The sequence below is a fragment of the Heteronotia binoei genome, chromosome 13, assembly GCF_032191835.1.
Source record: "Heteronotia binoei isolate CCM8104 ecotype False Entrance Well chromosome 13, APGP_CSIRO_Hbin_v1, whole genome shotgun sequence".
Classification (NCBI taxonomy): Eukaryota; Metazoa; Chordata; class Lepidosauria; order Squamata; family Gekkonidae; genus Heteronotia; species Heteronotia binoei.
In genome coordinates this window covers 61,745,877-61,765,003 of record NC_083235.1, presented here as the reverse complement: position 1 = coordinate 61,765,003, position 19,127 = coordinate 61,745,877, and the positions used below count along the sequence as shown (strand labels likewise).

Genomic DNA, 19,127 nt, shown 5'->3' with positions numbered 1-19,127 from the left:
AAGGAGTCATACTTGCTCATAAAAGCCTTATGCACTTTACTTTAAGATCTCAGCAGAGCCTGTTTTTGCTTTGTGGAAAGGCCTTTGCCAGTCTGCAAATTCTTCCTGCTTGTTTTTGAGGGAGACAGAGCTCAGTTTGCTACTGGATCAATGAGATCTTCCTTAGTGCAACCAGAAGCCCTTCCTTAGTGCAACCAGAAGAATAAGAAACTCTGTACTCTGTTTTGTTGAATACTGTAGTTGAAATCAGACTGATAATGGCCAGGGACCCATGTACCTTTGAGTGCCTCTCCTGGTATACCCCTCAGAGAGCCTTATGCTCCAGTCACCAACATCTGCTGGTGGTCCCCAGCCCAAGAGACACCAGCTGTCCTTGGCCAGGGCCTTCTCTGCCCTGGCCCCAGTCTGGTGGAACTCTCTGCCAACTTCCATCTGGGCCTGGCATGAACTACTTCTGTTCTGCAGGGCCTGCAAGGCAGAGATGTTCCACCAGGTATTTGGCTAAGGGCAGCTAAAGTTGACATATGAACATATGAAGCTGCCTTCTACTGAATCAGACCCTTGGTCCATCAAAGTCAGGATTGTCTTCTCAGACTGGCAGCGGCTCTCCAGGGTCTCAAGCTGAGGTTTTTCACACCTATTTGCTGGACCCTTTTTTGGAGATGCCAGGGATTGAACCTGGGACCTTCTGCTTCCCAAGCAGATGCTCTACCACTGAGCCACCGTCCCTCCCATTTTATAGGCTTCTACTGAGAAGTTTGCAACACATGTAGTAATATGGGGATTAACATCTTCTAAAAGGTAGGATAGAATTTTCGTTTTAGTAAATACATTGTGTTGGAGATATTCAGCTAAAAATTGTCTACGTTGTGAGGCCAGGAGAGGACATTCTAAAATAATATGGGATATAGAATCAAGAACTCCTAATTCACACGGGCATAATCTATTTTGGAGAGGTATCTGTCTAAACCTACCATAGAAAACTGTCGATGGGAAGGCATTTAAACGCGCCAAAGTAAAAGTCCGACGATGGAATGGGGAGTCTAAAGTAAAAAAATAATGGGGTATCTTCCCAAGTCTTTGGGGTATACCTAGATGGGCTGCAGAGCAAACAGGGGAATGTGAGGGGAATACTTTTTGGTATTCGTGATCCATAAGCCTTGGTTGGATTATATACGATATATAATTCGTCACATAAGAAAAGAGTGTCCACCTCAATACCAAGTTTTTGTAGTTTGTGGGTAAATGTAGAGAGCCAAGTAATGCTACGCCTGCCTTTCATCAGGTAGTATAATAATCTTTCGCCCTCATGAGATAGTGGCACCACCTGGACTTGATGCCGTCTACTTTTAGAAAACTGTAATGTTTTTACTGTTTACAAAATAGGTTTTTATCTCATTTTGAATGAAGACTTGTTGTGAGTGGCACTGAGCTCAGCTATTGGGGTGGTAAAAGAAATTAATTAAATGAAATGCTTTCCTATGGCATAGCACTCAAAAGCATTGCCATAGATGTGAGGGGGCTAGTAGGGGCTTGTCCAACATGGCTGTCCCTCCCAGAAGCTCTCTAGCCCCACATACCTCCTCCTTCCCACCTGCCCCCTTCAGCCCTGCAGCAGGCAAGGGCCTTAACTAGCTGCCACGTCTCTGGTCTGGGGCTCAAACCAGGGAGTGTCCAGTGTAAGCCTTCTGACACACAGCACCCTCTCCCAGTGAGAGCACTGCCAGGTGAATGGTCAAGCTTGAGGGGTGAAGACCCAGGCAGATTAAAACAAACTGTTTTATTAAACTAGGTGGGTAGTGACAAAGAGATGGAGAAAAAAAAACACTTTGGAGCAAAAGCTTTAACGGGGATATATTTTCAGCTAACAGGGCAAAATTAAATCATAAGGGAGCCTCCAAGAAAACACTAAATCTCCCTAATATAGTTGCCTCACTAGTTCCTAGTGTACCTGACTCTTCTGGGTCCAACCGACCAACCTTGGGTCTGGGATCCTCTGAGCTCCTGAGAGAAGATCACCTTCCCTCTTCAGGAGGGTCATATTATTTCTCTCAAGATTCAGCCTCCTTCCTGATGATTGGCTCTCCCTTTCTCTCCAATTTCATACAAGTCCAATCAGAAGGCTCAGAGAATGCCTAGGAAATGTAAGCCTATTGTTTACTCGAGACCTCTGAGGCTTGAGGCCTATAGGTGTTTTTTCTTTAGCCTCAGGCCTAGGATCACCTCTTCCCAACAAATCAGCACTACTAAAATCATGAACAGCCCCATGCATTCAAAATGAACCAGGCAAAGGATTCACAAAACACAATGCAGCCTGCTCTCAGTAAAAGGAGAATTCTATAGAATTTTCTTACAGTTCCCGCTTCCAGATCATATTAAAGGGAAGCTTCACAGAGAACGCAGTTATAGTTCAAATAGGAGGGGATCAGAGCCTAGATGGACAGATCAAGATCAGTATCTGAGAAAAAGGGACAGGATAATTTGACCTAAAGCCCTAATCTTCAAAAAAAACCCCTTCAGTCATATTAAGCTAAAAGACAGGCTGTCTGCCCAGTGACAGCCAGTGGTGCGGCGTGGGTAGGTGGTGTCCCCTCCCTGAAATGCAACTAACCCCCTGCACGGTGAAGGAAGGAAGCACTGATTCAACAGCCAGCAGTGAGCCTGTAGCCATGAGGATAGACTTGCTGCTTGCTGCCGCTGTGGAGATTGGCAAGTAGAATGCCACCCCCCGCCCCAGCACTGGCCCTGCAGGCAGCAGTGAACAGTCTGTGAGGACCAGGGGCATAGCCAGGATTTTACAAGTCGGGGGGCACCCTTTCCCATCCAATGTGGGGCTTGCCGCTTCTCAGAAGCTTTCTGGAGTAGGGGCAAAAGCTGGAGGCTCTGAAAGTGGCCAAGTCTGGCAGCCAACCCTAAAACTTCGGAGTCAAGAAAGGACTACACCGTGTGTGCAAGCAGGGATTTTTTCTTCTGCCTCCCTTTCCCCCACCTCAGCACTCTGCAGCCAGCAGCTCCATCTGACTGCCCTTCCCGGTCCATCCCACGCGGCTTCCTCTGCCTCCCTCTTCTCTGCCTGCCGCTTTTGCTGCTGTAGTGCACTGTACCTTGCTCAGCTCCCCCAGCTGCTGCTGCTGACACTTTGCCAGCTCAGCCATGGTAAAAAAAGGAAAAAAGCAGGCTGTGCCCCAGAGGGCCCCCTGGAAGTCAGGAGGTCCTGCCTGGAAGTTGGGGGCAGTACCTCCACAGGCCCTCAGTGGCTACGGGGCTGATGAAGAACGACTTGGCTTGGCGACAGCCGCACTGCTCTAGCCCAGCCATGTGACCTGACTGTTGGCATCATGTGACCCATGGTGGCTGGGCTGGTGCAGGCACAGTGAGGCCTCTGCCACGGACTGCTTACTGTTGGCTGCTGGGACAGGCCATCCAGCTACACCCGCTCCTCCAACCAGATGGCATCAAAGAGAACCTGGAAATTAGCCATGCTTTTTATTAGGGGCATTCCTTAGATGAAGCAACACATCAAGCTGCTGGATGGCCTGCCGCTGCTCCAACAAGGTCTCTTTATGCTGTTTGGGGGTGGGGAGAAGAGAGGCTGCAGGCTGATGGCTGGTTCTCGTTGGCTTTTACTTCTATTTGTCTTAATTTTTGTGATATCAGAGGAAGAGCCGGCCCTGCAACTAGACAAACTAGGCGATTGCCTAGTGCGCCAGCCTTTTGGGGGTGCCACCCCCCATGTGACTCAGTGACATTATCATTGTAGGGGGGGCACCAGAAATTAGCCTTGCCTAGGTTGCCAGACAGCCTATGGCAAGCCCTGATCAGACATGATGTCACAGTGACCAAACCCCACCAATGCCCCCGCCAATGTTCTGGGTGCAGGCAAAAGGCAGCAAGCAACAGAACCCTTTGTTTTTTTTTTCAGAGCAGTCATCCGTGAGCCTTCGTGCCAGAAGCTATTTAGCTAATGCTGAACCAATGGCAGAGAAAAGGTCTTTTGTCCCAATTACACAAAGCCACTTTTCTCATGCTTTTTTTTGTTGTTATTCTGTGAGATAAGAATTTGGACCAGCCATTGTGGGAAGTATCCCAGCAACTGCTGCAGTTCTCCCAGTTGGGACACTGACCTTGATCTTTGAGGATGTCACTTTCCGGCTCAGCCAATGGTAACACAGTAGGCCTAAAATAACCATTTTCAGAATTAAGTTCCTGCATGGAAAAAGAGAAAGAGAGAGAAAAGAATTCCTGGAGAAGAAATTTGCTTCCCAGTGACCCCGACTTCCCCACTCTTCCAGAACAAGATGACAAGTGTGTGGCAGGATCAGCTTCATCTGAGTTCTCTTTTACTCCTGCTGGGCTACCGAAGAGACATTACATTACATCTGCATTACAACGTGGTAATCCTTGGTTTGTGCCTACAACTCATCTCAGCTATTTGGTCTGGAAGCTCCTTTCTGAAAGGTACTTGCTCACTAGTTTTGGCCCACTGGCTGGAGTGCAATGACTGGTGACCAGTTGGAAGGGGGTAAATAGGCGGTGGCTGCTTTATTACAGACCACTGGATGAGATCACATTTTGATTCTGATTCCTGAAAGTCAGGAAAGCACAACAATATCCCAGTGGAACTAAATCTGCCGGTCATCTTGGAGGGAGTTCTTTCCATTGTGGAAGAAGGACCGCCCCACACAGCAAAGAGATGCAAAAGACAGAAATCTGGAGCAACAAATGATAAAATGATAAAGGATATTAAGAAACTTTTCAGTCAAATTTCTTCTCCTACACATTATTGTAGAGACATTCAATAGTTCAGCAGAGAGCCACACCGCTATAAGAGTGTTGGACTAACTAGGATCTTGAGAGACCCAGGTTCCAATCCCCACTGGGTGACCTCGGGCCAGTCGCATTCTCTCAGCCTAACCCACCTCACAGAGTTGCTATGAGGATAAAACCAAGGAGAGAATTATCATGTCAGCTGCTTTGGGCCCTCATTGTGGAGAAAGATGGGGTATAAATGAAGTAAATACCTGGAATGCATATGAAAGCAGTCCTGAAGCGACCATTTTTAATGTATCATAAACCTTATTAGAGGCACTGCTTTCATCTCTTTTCAACTACTATATGAAATCTTTCTGCTTTGTAGTCACAGAGATTTTGAGATTATTAGAATATTGCCTCTGTATCTTTAATGCTAGCTTCCCCGAGGAAGAACTTGTATGTTTGAAATGAATTTGGGAATAAACCATTGCCTGAATTCACAGCTTGTGTCTTTGCATCTATACACTAAATCCATCCTACAGAGAGAATGAGCTTGCCCTTATGAACCATACCAATACATCTATGCACTAAATCCATCCTACAGAGAGAATGAGCTCGCCCCTATGAACCATACCAATACATTTATGCACTAAATCCATCCTACAGAGAGAATGAGTTCGCCCTTATGAACCATACCAATACATCTATACACTAAATCCATTCTACAGAGGGAATCAGCTTGACCTTATGACCTTATGAACCATACTAAGACCCTTGTTTGTTTCCTCATTCCAAGCAACAAAGAAACATCAGCAAGGAATAGCATGTTTACTATTTTTTTTCAAGATCCTATATCTGCCTATCTCTAGCATACTGCTTTTGTCCTGGTCCCTAGTGCAAATGCTAATGGTTCTGACGGAAAGAAATGCTCAAATTCTTTCCATGTCAAGAGTGGAGGCAATAACACAAATGGAAAACTTCCATAAACTTCCATGGGGGGGATGCCTTTAAATCTTCGTAGCATTCACTACCAATTATCAAAGACCTTAGAAAGGCCTTAGAAATGGGGATCATCTTTCCTCCATAATTAGCACAGATAAAGGAGAAAGGCCATTAATGCATTTAGATATGAGAACTACATGACGAGATCAAAGCCCACTGCCTAACAGCAGCAGCTAGCACAATGCTTAACAACACAATACCTTGCTCCTGGGTCCATCCATGGGACTATCAAGCAAATGTGTGTTGGGGAGTTTTTAGGTAAAACTTTAGGATTCCCTGGTGTGTTGTACACCAATTTGGGTCAGGACCTCTGTATATGGGAAAATGAGACTTTAAACTTTCCCTTCCTGACCCTGCACACCAATTTCCTCACCTGAAATGGTCTCAGGGATTTGCCCTGTTAAGTGATACATGTGTACCTATCAGTTACAAGGGAGTTTAATCCAAAAAGGCCATTTCAGGTTGAAAACAGTATGTGTGTGTGTGTGAAGGGGTGTTAATAAACCTCCTCTTGCTGTACGCCATGATTCCTATCTTAATTGGGCCACTCCTGTCTCGGAATTTAAGTTCTACTCAGAAACTCCTTGTACACATCTGCTTGACAGTCCCTGAGGAACACAATACGTAATGTATTATGTAGTCAAGCCCTGCAATACGTCCAGAAAATGCAGTGAAAGCAATAAACCCATTATCTTTCAGCCCCTCTGATTTAAGTTCCCAGACTCTGGATTACCTGCAGATGGCTACGTATACCTCGAGGACTGGAGACTCTTGCTTCTCCCAAGCAGCCAAGAGGTTGTACAGGTATGGCATAAGCAAGTTAATCAAAGAGACCAGCAGAGGTAGGGCCAGGAGCAAGGCTTCATTCCCATTCTGCATGCTTCTTGTGAGCCTGTCGTGGTGAACCTGAGGAGGAGATACTTAATGTGTTACCTGTCCCACAATTCCTCCTATCTCAAACTGCGCTAGAGAAGGGTTTAGGCCCCAGGAGGACTTCTAAATTACTGAAAACTCACTCAAATTGCAATTCTCTGTCTCAATCTATTTATTACACTGAGAAGAGGCAACATAAATGAATGTTTTAATTTGTCAAACTCTTAATGTGCTATAGTGTTACATGAAGATATTGAAGAAGAAGATATTGGATTTATATCCCGCCCTCCACTCCGAAGAGTCTCAGAGCGGCTCACAATCTCCTTTACCTTCCTCCCCCACAACAGACACCCTGTGAGGTGGGTGGGGCTGGAGAGGGCTCTCCCAGCAGCTGCCCTTTCAAGGACAACCTCTGCCAGAGCTATGGCTGACCCAAGGCCATGCTAGCAGGTGCAAGTGGAGGAGTGGGGAATCAAACCCGGTTCTCCCAGATAAGAGTCCGGACACTTAACCACTACACCAAACTGGCTCTCCTACATGCACAGAGAGAGACATTTAAATTAGGAAGACACATGGGTGAGGACATCAAAGATGAATGCATCTCTCCACTCCATAAGTTTACCCCTGTGTATGGTTCCAGGTTGTTGCCACTACAGTTTAAACACTACCAGTGCCATCCTAAGAAGAGTTAGATCTTTCAAAAACATTTTCAGGATGATGTTTACTGTCAAATATCTGCTTAACAAATGCATGGGCTTCATTGTACAACAGCCTCTAATATGCAGCTTCTGTGCATGTGCATGTATACACGCGATGCTTGAATAGATGTTAATGTCGTCTGTGGAGAACAGAGCTGAAAAATTTTTTTGGATATCCTCACATGACTTTACCCAGTAAGATCCTCCATGGAGGGTTGCGAGGGGGGAGAGAATGTGGGCATACATGATGGAAACAGCAAAGTCATCCCTTCCTGGATAACCCCCCACAGGAATACTTTACTATTTGTTCATGGGATCAAGCACCACACCTTGAGAGTATAGTGAATGGCCCCCTTCCTAGGAGAAACAAAGCTTCCAGGAAATCAGAGATATGATAAGAGACAATAACCCACTGTAGCTAACAGCGTAATAGATTTTGGAATGGGAGATCTTACAGGTCACTTACCTGGTGTATGTATTCAGAGAAGTAGTAGACAGCAATGACACAAGCCAGAACTGTGCCCAGGGATATCATCCAGGCCAGCAGCAGGACTATAAACCTCTGCAGTCTCTTACACAGGTTTAATGTGTGTGACCTGGACTGCCGCTCAGCCAGACACTCCTGCAAAAGTCAAAGCCAACCAGAATGGTTCAGTGCAGGCCTGAATTGTGACTTCCAAAGTAAGTGGCCGTTAGAGAATGAACAGCACTCTAAATGATACACTGTTGGGCCAGCAGCAATTCTATTGATGACAACAACCTGAGAAACTCCAGGGCCAATGGGAGCGAGCTATAAGGCTCTCTAGAACAGGGAGTGAGAGAAAAAAAATTGCAAGAAAAGACAGAGGCATAAAAGAATATAGTCTTCAAGACAATTTGAGCATGGGACAGCTGTGTTAAGTTTGCTATAGTTGAAACAACTTAGTCTTGTGACACTTTAAAGGACATCAGGGCTGAATTTTAGGATGGAAGCCCAGGGCCCTGTTTCAGAAGGTCTCCCCAAGTTATGGCACAGACATTTGTGCAATACTGGAGGTAGGAGACTGATGCTAAATTGTGTGATAATTCTGGACTAGTTTCTTCTTGATACATGAGTGAGGAGGTTCAGGAGTGATAAAAATGGGGATCTTGCCCATTATTTCAGTGTAAATATATATGGAATAACTGATTATCCTTGATTAGTGAGTGTGAAATGCTAGGACTCTGCCTATGTCACTTTTAGGTTGTAACCACGCCTGGGATTGTGAGTAGGAACACTTTTTAATTCAGTACGTTTTTGTAATAGGGTGAAAGTGGGGATTCCAATGCGGATTTTGAAGTGTGACTTTAGAAACAGGCAATAATAGTGATATATTTAAGCCCTGACCAGGATAGCTCAGGCAAGCCTGATGTTGCCAGATCTTGGAAGCTAAACAGGGTCGACCATGGTTAGTACATGGATGGGAGACTTCCCTGCAATACTCAGTCAGGACAGCGGCAGACTTTATTCAGCCACCTCTCTGAATATCCCACAGACCCCAAGTAGGGGTCAGTCGCCAGGTACAGACACACGCACACACAAACATACAAGAATAGTGATTAATTTAACATGGACTACAAAAATGTGATCTTTTAAATAAGGTAGGAATAGCAGTTATGATATTCATCAATCTTGGGTAAAAGTGTTTTATTTTTCCCACAAAGGGTGACGGAAAAACAAAGGAAAATACGTTTTCATTTGTACTATCCAGCAAATAACAGACAGTGCAATTGTGCACATGCACACAATGTTTGTCTCACCTAGGATGACAAAATATCTTGAGCCAGTCTGCTTAAAATTCTTTTTCTGCCACTAGCAGCAGCTTATGTTCTTTCCATCTGTCCCATTCTCATCACCTCACCTGGAAATGTGCAATAATTACCGTATTTTTCGGTCCATAGAACGCACCGGACCATAAGACGCAGGTGCCTGGCTGGGAGACAAGCGGCGAGATCGCTCCCTGCGAAGTGCTGGGTTTGCGATGGGGGCAGAGGGAGTGATCTCGCCGCTTGTCTCCCAGCCAGGCACGCAGGCGCGGGGGAAGCACGCCTGGCTGGGAGACAAGCAGCGAGATCACTCCCTGCGAAGTGCTGGGTTTGCGATGGGGGCGGAGGGAGTGATCTCGCCGCTTGTCTCCCAGCCAGGCGTGCTTCCCCCGCGCCTGCGTGCCTGGCTGGGAGACAAGCGGCGAGATCACTCCCTCCGCCCCCATCGCAAACCCAGCACTTTGCAGGGAGCGATCATGCCGCTTGTCTCCCAGCCAGGCACGCAGGCGCGGGGGAAGCACGCCTGGCTGGGAGACAAGCAGCGAGATCGCTCCCTGCAAAGTGCTGGGTTTGCGATGGGGGCGGAGGGAGTGATCTCGCCGCTTGTCTCCCGGGGGCTGCAGGCCCCTCCCCCCTCATCTTTTAGTATTCGGACCATAAGACTCACGCACTTTCCCCCCACTTTTTTTGGGGGGGGGAAAGTGCGTCTTATGGTCCGAAAAATACAGTAACTTCTACTGAGCAGTCCCTAAAAGGTCCACAGCAGGGGTGGCAAAACTGTGGCTCGAGAGCCACATGTGGCTCTTTCACACATATCGTGCAGCTCCCGAAGGCCAAGGAGGAATTTAATGCAGGCTTACTGTCAAGTAAGCATGCTTGGCATCAGGACCTCAGTCAGCCTCTGAGTGCTGACTCATAAATAGGTGACTATTTCTGCTGTGTGTGAAGTGTGGATGGAGGGGAAAATAGGTAGGCTTGCAAGCTCTTCTCCTCCAACACAGGGGTCACCTAAGGATCCACAGCAGGGAAAGAGAATGCAAGATCCAAAGGAACGACTGGAAGGAGGGACGGAATTAAAAAGCGTGGTGCAGGGTTCCCGCTTAGTTTCATAGCTCTTGTAGGAGCTGTATTTATTAACCTTGGTGTCAAAGCAAAGAGAGATGAATAATAATGCAAATGGGTGGTTAGTGATTTATATGGTGCATCTGTGTTTCCTTCTTCCATTGGTGCCAAAAAATAATTCCCTAACCTTTTCCTATGCTGGTCTTATGGGGACTGTTATCCCTAGCCTGTGTCTTCTTCTAGCATGGTCATGTTGTAAAGCGCATTCATACATATTTTATCTTTCTGTGCAAAGAAAGTGTTAAGAGCTTTAATAAAGATGTTTGTGTAATATTTGTTCATGTCTTGTGGCTCTCAAACATCTGACATTTATTCTATGTGGCTCATGTTAAGCAATTTTGGCCACCCCTAGTCCACAGCATTCTAACTTCTTAAGAGGGATTGTCCATTTTTGAATGCTAAAAAATCAGATATACCTTATGTTATGTGTAGATCTGTATGTTTTGTTTTGAGTTGCAGTAAAACATAAAACTCCATTACATGGAGATAGCCACAGCATGAAATCTCACACCTTGGTTATCTATTACAGTAACCTGCAAATTTGATGGGGTATTAATGAAGAATTTAACAAGTCCAATAATTTCATTATGAATGGTGGCAGAAAGAATGCCATTTTGTCTCAACATCAATTTCTACATTAAAAACAATTAAATAGCTTTTATTAGATGTCACATAAAATAGTTTGGAAAGAATGTGCAATGATAAAACTATTAACAGGAAAAAGGATAGTGCACAGGAAATTACATAACTTGGGTGTTTATTCTCTTAAACAATATAGTGTGTTTTAATCATTGACAAAGCTAATACAGAGAAAATATTTTAAGTAACACATTAAAAAATATTCTGCTTTTGATGCTGTGGTGATCTCACCCTCTCTCCTTCATCACACAAAGGATTTTCCCTCCATTTTTTCTTCCTGTCTGTCTGAGCAGACAGGAAGAGGTCAGGGCCCTGCGGGACTTTGGACAGTTCCGCAGGGCCTGTAAGACAGTCCTATTCCGGTTGGCTTATAACTGACCGGCATTGAAATATTCTGAAGGAAGATAATAAGATAGCATACTGACATTGATTGATACACTGATATACTGGTTGTTTTTAATTATGTAAATTATTATTGTATTTTAATTTTTAAACCTTATTGTTAGAATTATTATGCTGTGAGCCGCCCTGAGCCCGCCTCGGTGGGGTAGGGCGGGATATAAATGAAATGAAATGAAAATGAAAAAATACCTCCCCCTTCCTCTTTACAACTCCACACTATGTTTTGCATACCATACCATTTTTGTGCTGTGTGGAAAATACCACAGGATCTCAAGGAACATGTTTATTAGTCAAGGGGTCCTATGGAAGGGGTTCTGAACAGCCACCCAACTTTTTGATTAGTTTTGAACAGCCACCCAACTACAGTTTGATTAGTTCTACCCCTGATAACAATGTAAAGTATGTACCCCAAAGAAGCAAGCTTTTCAGTGTTATACTAAGAATACTTGAATGGGAATCAACACCACTATATAAACTCCAGTAGGATTCTGAGTACACCTGTTAGTCACCTTTTGGCAAACCAGCTGCAGGGAATGATGATCCATTTCCCATGGTGGTGAGATGTGATGAAGACTGTAAACTAGTAGTAACTGTTTTCCGTTTGTTTGTTTTTTTAAATTCTGTAATTCAATGTCGATTTCTGTAATTCAGCTTCTGTAATTTCAACTTTGTAGATTTTCCCCATTGCCTGTTTTTCCCATTATGTATAGAAATACAGTTATGGCTTATTTTGCCATAATTACCTGAGATAGGGAGAGATCCTGCCCCTCACATCTGGAGCAACCTGTTTAAAAATCCTAAGAACCCCCCACCCTCCCCCCGATAGTGGTAGGGAAGCTACTGAAGAATGGAGTCCAAAAAGACTGGGGATGTACATAGCCCACAGCTGGGGTCAGAGAAGCACAGGGATCTACGATTAAATATAATTACACTCAAGCGTTCAAAAACAAAAACAAAAACGCTGGACCCTGATTGCAATAAAATCTACACTGTAGGTGAAGTTATCTGCCCAAACAGCAGACTGGAGCTGACGCTGGTTAAAAACTACAGTTGGTTTGAAGTGGTATCAGGATTATGGCATAACTGTGAGAACAGTTTGTCAATGCAACTTCACATCTGTGATTTGTACTGCACTGGAGCAGGAGGTGCAGATGCTTGACCTCAAGAGATCCAATATTTTCCCTTTTACAGCCTGAATTCCCCTGCTCAGTACTTACCTTCAGCTGAGTGCAGATGTTTTCACTCTGTACTTGAACAGAACGCGGCTGGATCACCTTATAGTCCCAGGCACAGAAGACTTTAACTGCCAGGTCCCCAGAGGCACTGCCCACACGATAGCTTTCTCCAAAGGAATGAGACATGCTGCAAGGAGAAAGTACAGCAATAATAATGATTTTTTTTTGGCACCTATAGGACAGAAGGTAGCTTTATTTTCAGGGCATGGGTTCAAATCAAGGCATGATGTAGAAACCGTAAGATACCCAGATAGCTTCTGATTGCTGTGCAGAGTGAAGGCAAATATGAGATGCGGTCTTCTACCTGAGAAGACACAAATACAGGGGGAAGAATGTGTCTTAACATCATCCAAAACAAGCAGGGGATGCATCTCACCTGTACACTAGCAGAATGCAGGTCACGATGAAGGAGACTCCAACAACAAACACATACGCCAATGGCATATTGTATGGCAGATGAACGCCCCGGGATTGCTGGCAATGTGTGATGTTAGAGCCAGAAGCACAAGGATCATTTAGAGTGAAATTGCTATAGTAGCCATAATACATCAGTGTGTGACTGAAGTAGCCCTGTAAAGAAAAGAGAGAGTTTGCTAGCTGCGGGTGTGTGATTTGCCACTCACCAGATTATGGTACCTGGATGTGGCTTTGTGGGTGATTTCACACATGCATGCTTGTCACTTACTTAAAGCAATCTAACATACACATGTAAAAGGAACCTGAAAGATAAAATGCTGCAGACAGAATTTGTGAACCTTCTCATATCTAAAATACAGTGCTTTTCTGCATTCATACACATTTAGCCAGTCAAAAGGAAGGCAGAAATAAGAGATGAACAATCTATATCTCTTATCACAACAATAACATTAGACGTCAATTGCCAACTGCCAGTTTCGATCTGATGGGATTCATAGGCTGAAACAGGGCCTCCCTAAGCCTTATCCCACAGAGGGATTGATTTATCGCTGGTATTATACCCCAGATAAACTGTCCAGAGCAAATCCAGAGGTTTCAAATAAATGTTGGAAGTGTAACAAAACAAAAGGTTCTCTCTTCCACATATGGTGGCTCTGTGATAGGGCAAAGAAATATCGGATTCAGGTGTCCATATGGATTCAAAAGATATTAAAAAAACAAATCCCCCATCTACCTGAACTTTACTTACTAAATGTCTGTAAAATTGATGTGTCCAAATCGGAAAAAAAAAGTTCTGCTCCATATACTAACTATTGCCAGAATTCTGTACGCCAGATATTGGAAGACCTATAATATTCCAAATAGGAATGAGTTTATAGTTAAATTAATGGAGACTGTAGAAATGGATCTCTTAACCACGAGGTTGAGAGATGGTAATATTACGGAATGTAATGATACTTGGAAATCGGTGTACGAATGGGTGGAACATTTAAGATTTGAATAGACAGAATAAGATATAAGTGTTAGAAAGTTATCTATACATTCCTTTGTAAATGGTGGTGGGTATGTTGAATTCTCTGAGCATGTATGTTTGGCTATGTTATATGTTGTATGTATAATATAATAAAACAACTTATTTTTCTGGAAAAAAAATAAATTTTCCCCATTCCTTCAATAATATGTAGCTTTTTTATAAAAACACTCTGTTGTACCTAGATACACAGTTGCGGTAGGATATATCATCCGACACATGCCTTTGCTAGAGTTGTGCGAATTTATCCTGGAGGTGGATGAAGATCAGGGTCACAAAAACCTGTTACAGGTACACCTTCTGCATGGCAAGAAGGAGAGCCAGTTTGGTGTAGTGGCGAAGTGTGCGGACTCTTATCTGGGAGAACCGGGTTTGATTCCCACTCCTCCACTTGTACATGCTAGCATGGCCTTGGGTCAGCCATAGCTCTGGCAGAAGTTGTCCTTGAAAGAGCAGCTGCTGTGAGAGCCCTCTCAGCTTCACCCACCTCACAGGGTGTCTGTTGTGGGGGAGGAAGGTAAAGGAGATTGTGAGCCGCTCTGAGACTCTTCGGAGTGGAGGGCGGAATATAAATCCAATATCTTCATCTACCTCACAGGGTGTCTGTTGTGGGGGAGGAAGGTAAAGGAGATTGTGAGCCGCTCTGAGACTCTTCGGAGTGGAGGGCGGGATATAAATCCAATATCATCATCATCATTATCATCATCATCACCTTTCAGATAGGTCTTAAATGAGGGGGAGGGAGAAGAATATGATTGAGAAGAGACCTCTTGGCACTGGCAAGAGCTTGATTTCATCTTATGAATACTCACTGCTCCAGTAAGGGGCTCAAGCCCTGTGAACGTCTCATTGTTTGGTGTGGCAGGAGGGTGAGCAGCCTGCATGGCAACCACGAAAACCAGCAAGATGAAGAACAAGAAAAGATTGAACATGACCAAGGTCTTGAGGAACAGGAAGTAGGAGAGAATGCTGGATCCAAAGCGACCACTGATCTGCTTAAGGGAATAATGCCAGGGCTGGAGAGTATGGAGGAATGAAAGCCAACCGTACCAGAGATTTCGGAACCCCTACAGAGAAAAAACAAGAGAATTCTCTTTAGCTGAGCATATTCTAGCCAGAAGCGCCTTAACTATATGGAATAAAACAACTAACTCCTTTAATTTCTCAAAAATGGAAGCAGGGGCTAAAGTGTTCCTGTACTGAAAAGAAAGCAGCCATTTTACCCTAGGCAGTCATTTCCTATCATGCTTTTGAAAGATGAAGAATCAGACTGGCAGCTTCTGCTTCAGTGGTGAAACACTCTGGTTTCATCTTCCTTTTGTATAGTAACAAAGGAACAATTTCTATTTGGGCAGCTCCTAAAATGTGTTACAGAAGTGACAACTCTTGCTCAAATTTGGTAGTAATGGGAACCTAGTTGAATCCAGAGCCACTCTCCACCACACCTTTTGTCACCATGCAACTGGCAGAAAATACTTGCTTATTTACTCAGTGAAATAACATGGTAAGATCTTTCTAAAAAGTTAGAACCATCTCCCAGTCCTTCTGCAATCAACAAAATCTTCAAAGCTGCAAAAAACATAACGAAATGCCTTCTGCAGTTGTTCCTTTGGCTCTCCAAATAACTGTGGCATTCCCAGAAGAAACTTTTTTCCAGCTTCATATAGGAGGCCACATTTTCCCACAGAAGTCAGTGACGTCAAAGTCTATTTTCTCCTCAAAAGAAGTATTCACATATTCTCAAATATTATTTCTTAGGATATTTGTACAGCTGGGGTATTAAAAAATGAGGAATGATTTTATCCATATAAATGGAATTAGCTCCCTTGCTGAAAGGGGCGGCAGTATATCTTCCACAGGAGTGGTCAGGCCTCCATTTGGCAGCATCTGCATTGAACCTATGCACGGATTTTCCTCTCTGTCCATCGGCAGGTGTGCGAAAGAAAAAAAATACACCGAATGGGGTGAGGTTCAGGACTCACTATGATGATGTAGTATTTAAGCCGGCTGCAATGCGACAAAGGAGCTGTTGTCTTGGGTTTCCTCAAGGTACCCGAGTGCCCACTAGAGTCCTGCCTACAAAGCCAGAAATAGAAAGTACTGCTTAAAAGCTGTGCTTCTGGAGGGAATCAAGTTCTATGCATGACTTTCAGGCACAGAACCATCTGCATACTTCCCTGCTCAAGAAGAACTTGTGAGCAGAAAAGGTGAAGCACACAAGACCACAGGCACTCACCTGAGGCTACGCTTCTCTGCCAGGCTCAGAGGCATAGCTTGCAACATACTAACACGTTGACTTGCTGGCAAGCTCTGGAGTTCTTTTACCAGCAGGCTGCGCTTAGCTAAGGAAAGAGGAACACTGGCAGTTAGAAGGAAAGATATCAGAGCAGGTAAGTACAACAGTATTTTCAGTGAACATCTCAGGTGTTCTGCTGCCTACAGAGGGGGAAAATGTCAAATGCTTGGCCACCTTCCTTCTGCTGGATTCTGGTATGCAGCTCAGTATTTAAAATACCATACAGACATGGAGGCTGAAAACAGGAAAATGGAACTCTTGTGACCTAGAAAAGCAACTGCCTCATGACTGTCAGCTTGTGTTCAATTGAAGTCCAGTACGTTTTTTGAAATGTTTATTTACTGTTAACTAACCTGAATGCCTAGTAAATCTTTGCTCTACTAACCCAAGTGCCACTATAGAATGCAAGGAGGGGGGGAGGAGAAGGCAATCGAAGTGTCAGAGGCCAGTCAGGTCTTTGAAGTGCAAAATGCTCGGCCTGGTTCTCAGGCGCCTGCTGGAGCCGAGCAAGGACACCACCGGGAGGAGTATGCAGGATGTCTATGTGTGGAGATAAGACAGGCGTGTGAAAGTGTTACTTATGGAGGCAGCTTGTAGTTTATTATGAGAAGTAATTTAAAGCCCTAGTCCTCTGAAGTGTATCCATAAATGCCAATGTTTCCTTCTATGCATTATCAGTTTCAATGAGTCCTTGTAGCGAGCAACATTGTTGTAATCAATAAATGAAGCTTTCTTTTGAACAAAGACAAGTCTGATCGTTTTGAAACTTCAATGAACCTTTGCTGACAATGACACCTTTTTGAAGCTGCCCTTGGCTTGTACAACTCCTTGCCCAAGGAGAACATGTCAAGCTGCCTTATACTGAATCAAACCCATCAGTGTCAGTATTGTCTAGTATGCCTGGCAGTGGCTTCTCAGTGTCTCAGGCAGGAGTCTGAGGGAAGAGAGACCTCCATAACTTGATATTGCTGTGTTTAAGGACAGTGGCTATTTCAGACCTAGTGGTGTCATTTGTCTGGAAATATAAATTGCCCCATCTATACCCATGAGAGGGCACTCAGTTTGTAATAATATTTCACAAATAGTTGAAGAGAGGGGCTGTAAGAAAAAATAAAATGAACGATGCCACATGGATTACAATTATTTCCCTATAATGCTGATCCAACTCTCGGGATGGACACTGAGGGCACTTCCTCGCTGTAGTGAGGGCCCAGAATGCATCATTCTCCTAGATCTTTCAACAGACTTACTATCCTCTTCTTCATGACTGGAATCCAGGTCTATTCCAAGTTGCCGGAGGCTAGGCCGCGCAGAGCGGGACACTTCCTGTAATGGGGGACGGGTACTTCTACAACGCAGCCTGGCAGTGCGATTATAATACTGGGAGAGGATGGCTCCTCTACTACGACCTGCAAGCAGAAGACAAGGCACAATGAGGGTCGGGAATAATTATGGGGCCCAGCTAGGGTTGCTGGTGCCAGGTTAGGAATACCTGGAGTTTTTGGGGGTGGAGCCTGAGGAGGATGGTGTCTGAGGGATTTTAATGGGGCATAATGCCATAGAGTCCACCTTCCAAAACGGCCATTTTCTCCAGGTGAATAGATCACTGTTGCCTGGAGATCAGTTGTAATCGTGGGAGATCTCCAGCAACCACCTGGAGGTTGGCAGAAACGAATAACAGTGTCAACACAATAAGGAATAAAAGAAACTTAGTGTGCTGAATTTATTAATGACTTAGATTCTATTCTTTTTTAAAAATATATCTTTTAAAGATATTTAAAAAGAATAGAGTCTAAGCCATTAATAAATTCAGCACACTAAGTTTATTGAAAAGAATGTTGTGTTCTTTACTGTATTGACACAGCGTTATCTGTGTTTCTACCAATTTCTTCCACTGTGTTTCTCTTGTTTGTTTATACCACTTGGAAACTGACAACCCCCGGGCTAGCAGTTAGAAGATTTTCTTCTCTGAACAGCTTTCAGCCTTCACATTTTGTACCCTGTTCTGAAATCCTCTCTCACAAGAAAAGCTAGACTGAGACCAGGGCTGCAAAGGGTACTCCCCTGAAGGCTCCCTCAACTCACCAATTGTACGGCTGGGCATGCTGGCTAGGATGCGCAGTGTAGCTGAGGAGAAGCCAGGATGTTCCTCTGTCTGTTCTGGTGCTTCGCAAGCCTCAGTCTGACGGGCAGGAGAAGCTATATAGGCCAGATTTTCTGAAGGAGAAAAACAGAACCCTTTTTTGTCTTAAAGGCATAGCAGTGGACAGCCTAATCTCCTGTTAGCTGCCATGTTGGAGCTGGGAACCTCCTACTTTTTATTCCTCACCTATTCTCCAGTTTAGCATACACTGACATTTCTCAAACTTTTAGAGCTCAACTGCCCCCTCCAAACTTATTCTGCTTTCTGCCCCCAACTGTTTTGTTCCACAACAGTGCCTACAGAAATCCTTGCAATGCAGCCATGTGCATACAGTATGTTGCTCTGCACAAATTCCTAAGGATCAAGGTGTTAGATCAAGATAGCTTTGACCCTTTCTAAAACCATACACAGAGAAACACCATTAGAACAAGACAGCAGCTCTTCGTGACAAAATCAACTTGAAGTACTATGACAAGTGGGAAAACAGTGCATGAAGGAAGATCCTCTGCTAGAAAGATAAAAATTGCCACGTGGTTGGAAACTGAAGGATCATCCCAGATTCCATCCATATCACATAGTTCACAAACAGTTCAAAAACTGACCAATAGAGGGGAACCCAATGACAACACAAAGAATTCTGAAATCCGCTGTACAGTTACCTCTCAACAAAATGCATTTTAAATGCAAATGTGTCACCTTTTACCCATAGTGAATAATAAATGCTTCTGCTTCC

The 19,127-nt window shown here is 44.3% G+C and overlaps 1 protein-coding gene across 3 annotated transcripts in view; it reads right to left on the bottom strand.

The window, feature by feature from the left end:
* The window catches only part of TMC6 (transmembrane channel like 6), a 54,190-nt gene that overhangs the window by 15,814 nt on the left and 19,249 nt on the right, over positions 1–19,127 (bottom strand). For all 3 annotated transcript variants that reach the window (XM_060253072.1, XM_060253070.1, XM_060253071.1), the window contains exons 4-13: positions 18,337–18,468; positions 17,502–17,660; positions 16,192–16,297; positions 15,938–16,031; positions 14,768–15,022; positions 12,885–13,078; positions 12,491–12,635; positions 7,792–7,947; positions 6,488–6,660; positions 4,125–4,206 (exon numbers count right to left, since the gene is read on the bottom strand). In XM_060253072.1, coding sequence (XP_060109055.1) covers positions 4,125–4,206; positions 6,488–6,660; positions 7,792–7,947; positions 12,491–12,635; positions 12,885–13,078; positions 14,768–15,022; positions 15,938–16,031; positions 16,192–16,297; positions 17,502–17,660; positions 18,337–18,468 — 1,496 coding nt within the window. The remainder of the gene's footprint in view (positions 1–4,124; positions 4,207–6,487; positions 6,661–7,791; positions 7,948–12,490; positions 12,636–12,884; positions 13,079–14,767; positions 15,023–15,937; positions 16,032–16,191; positions 16,298–17,501; positions 17,661–18,336; positions 18,469–19,127) is intronic.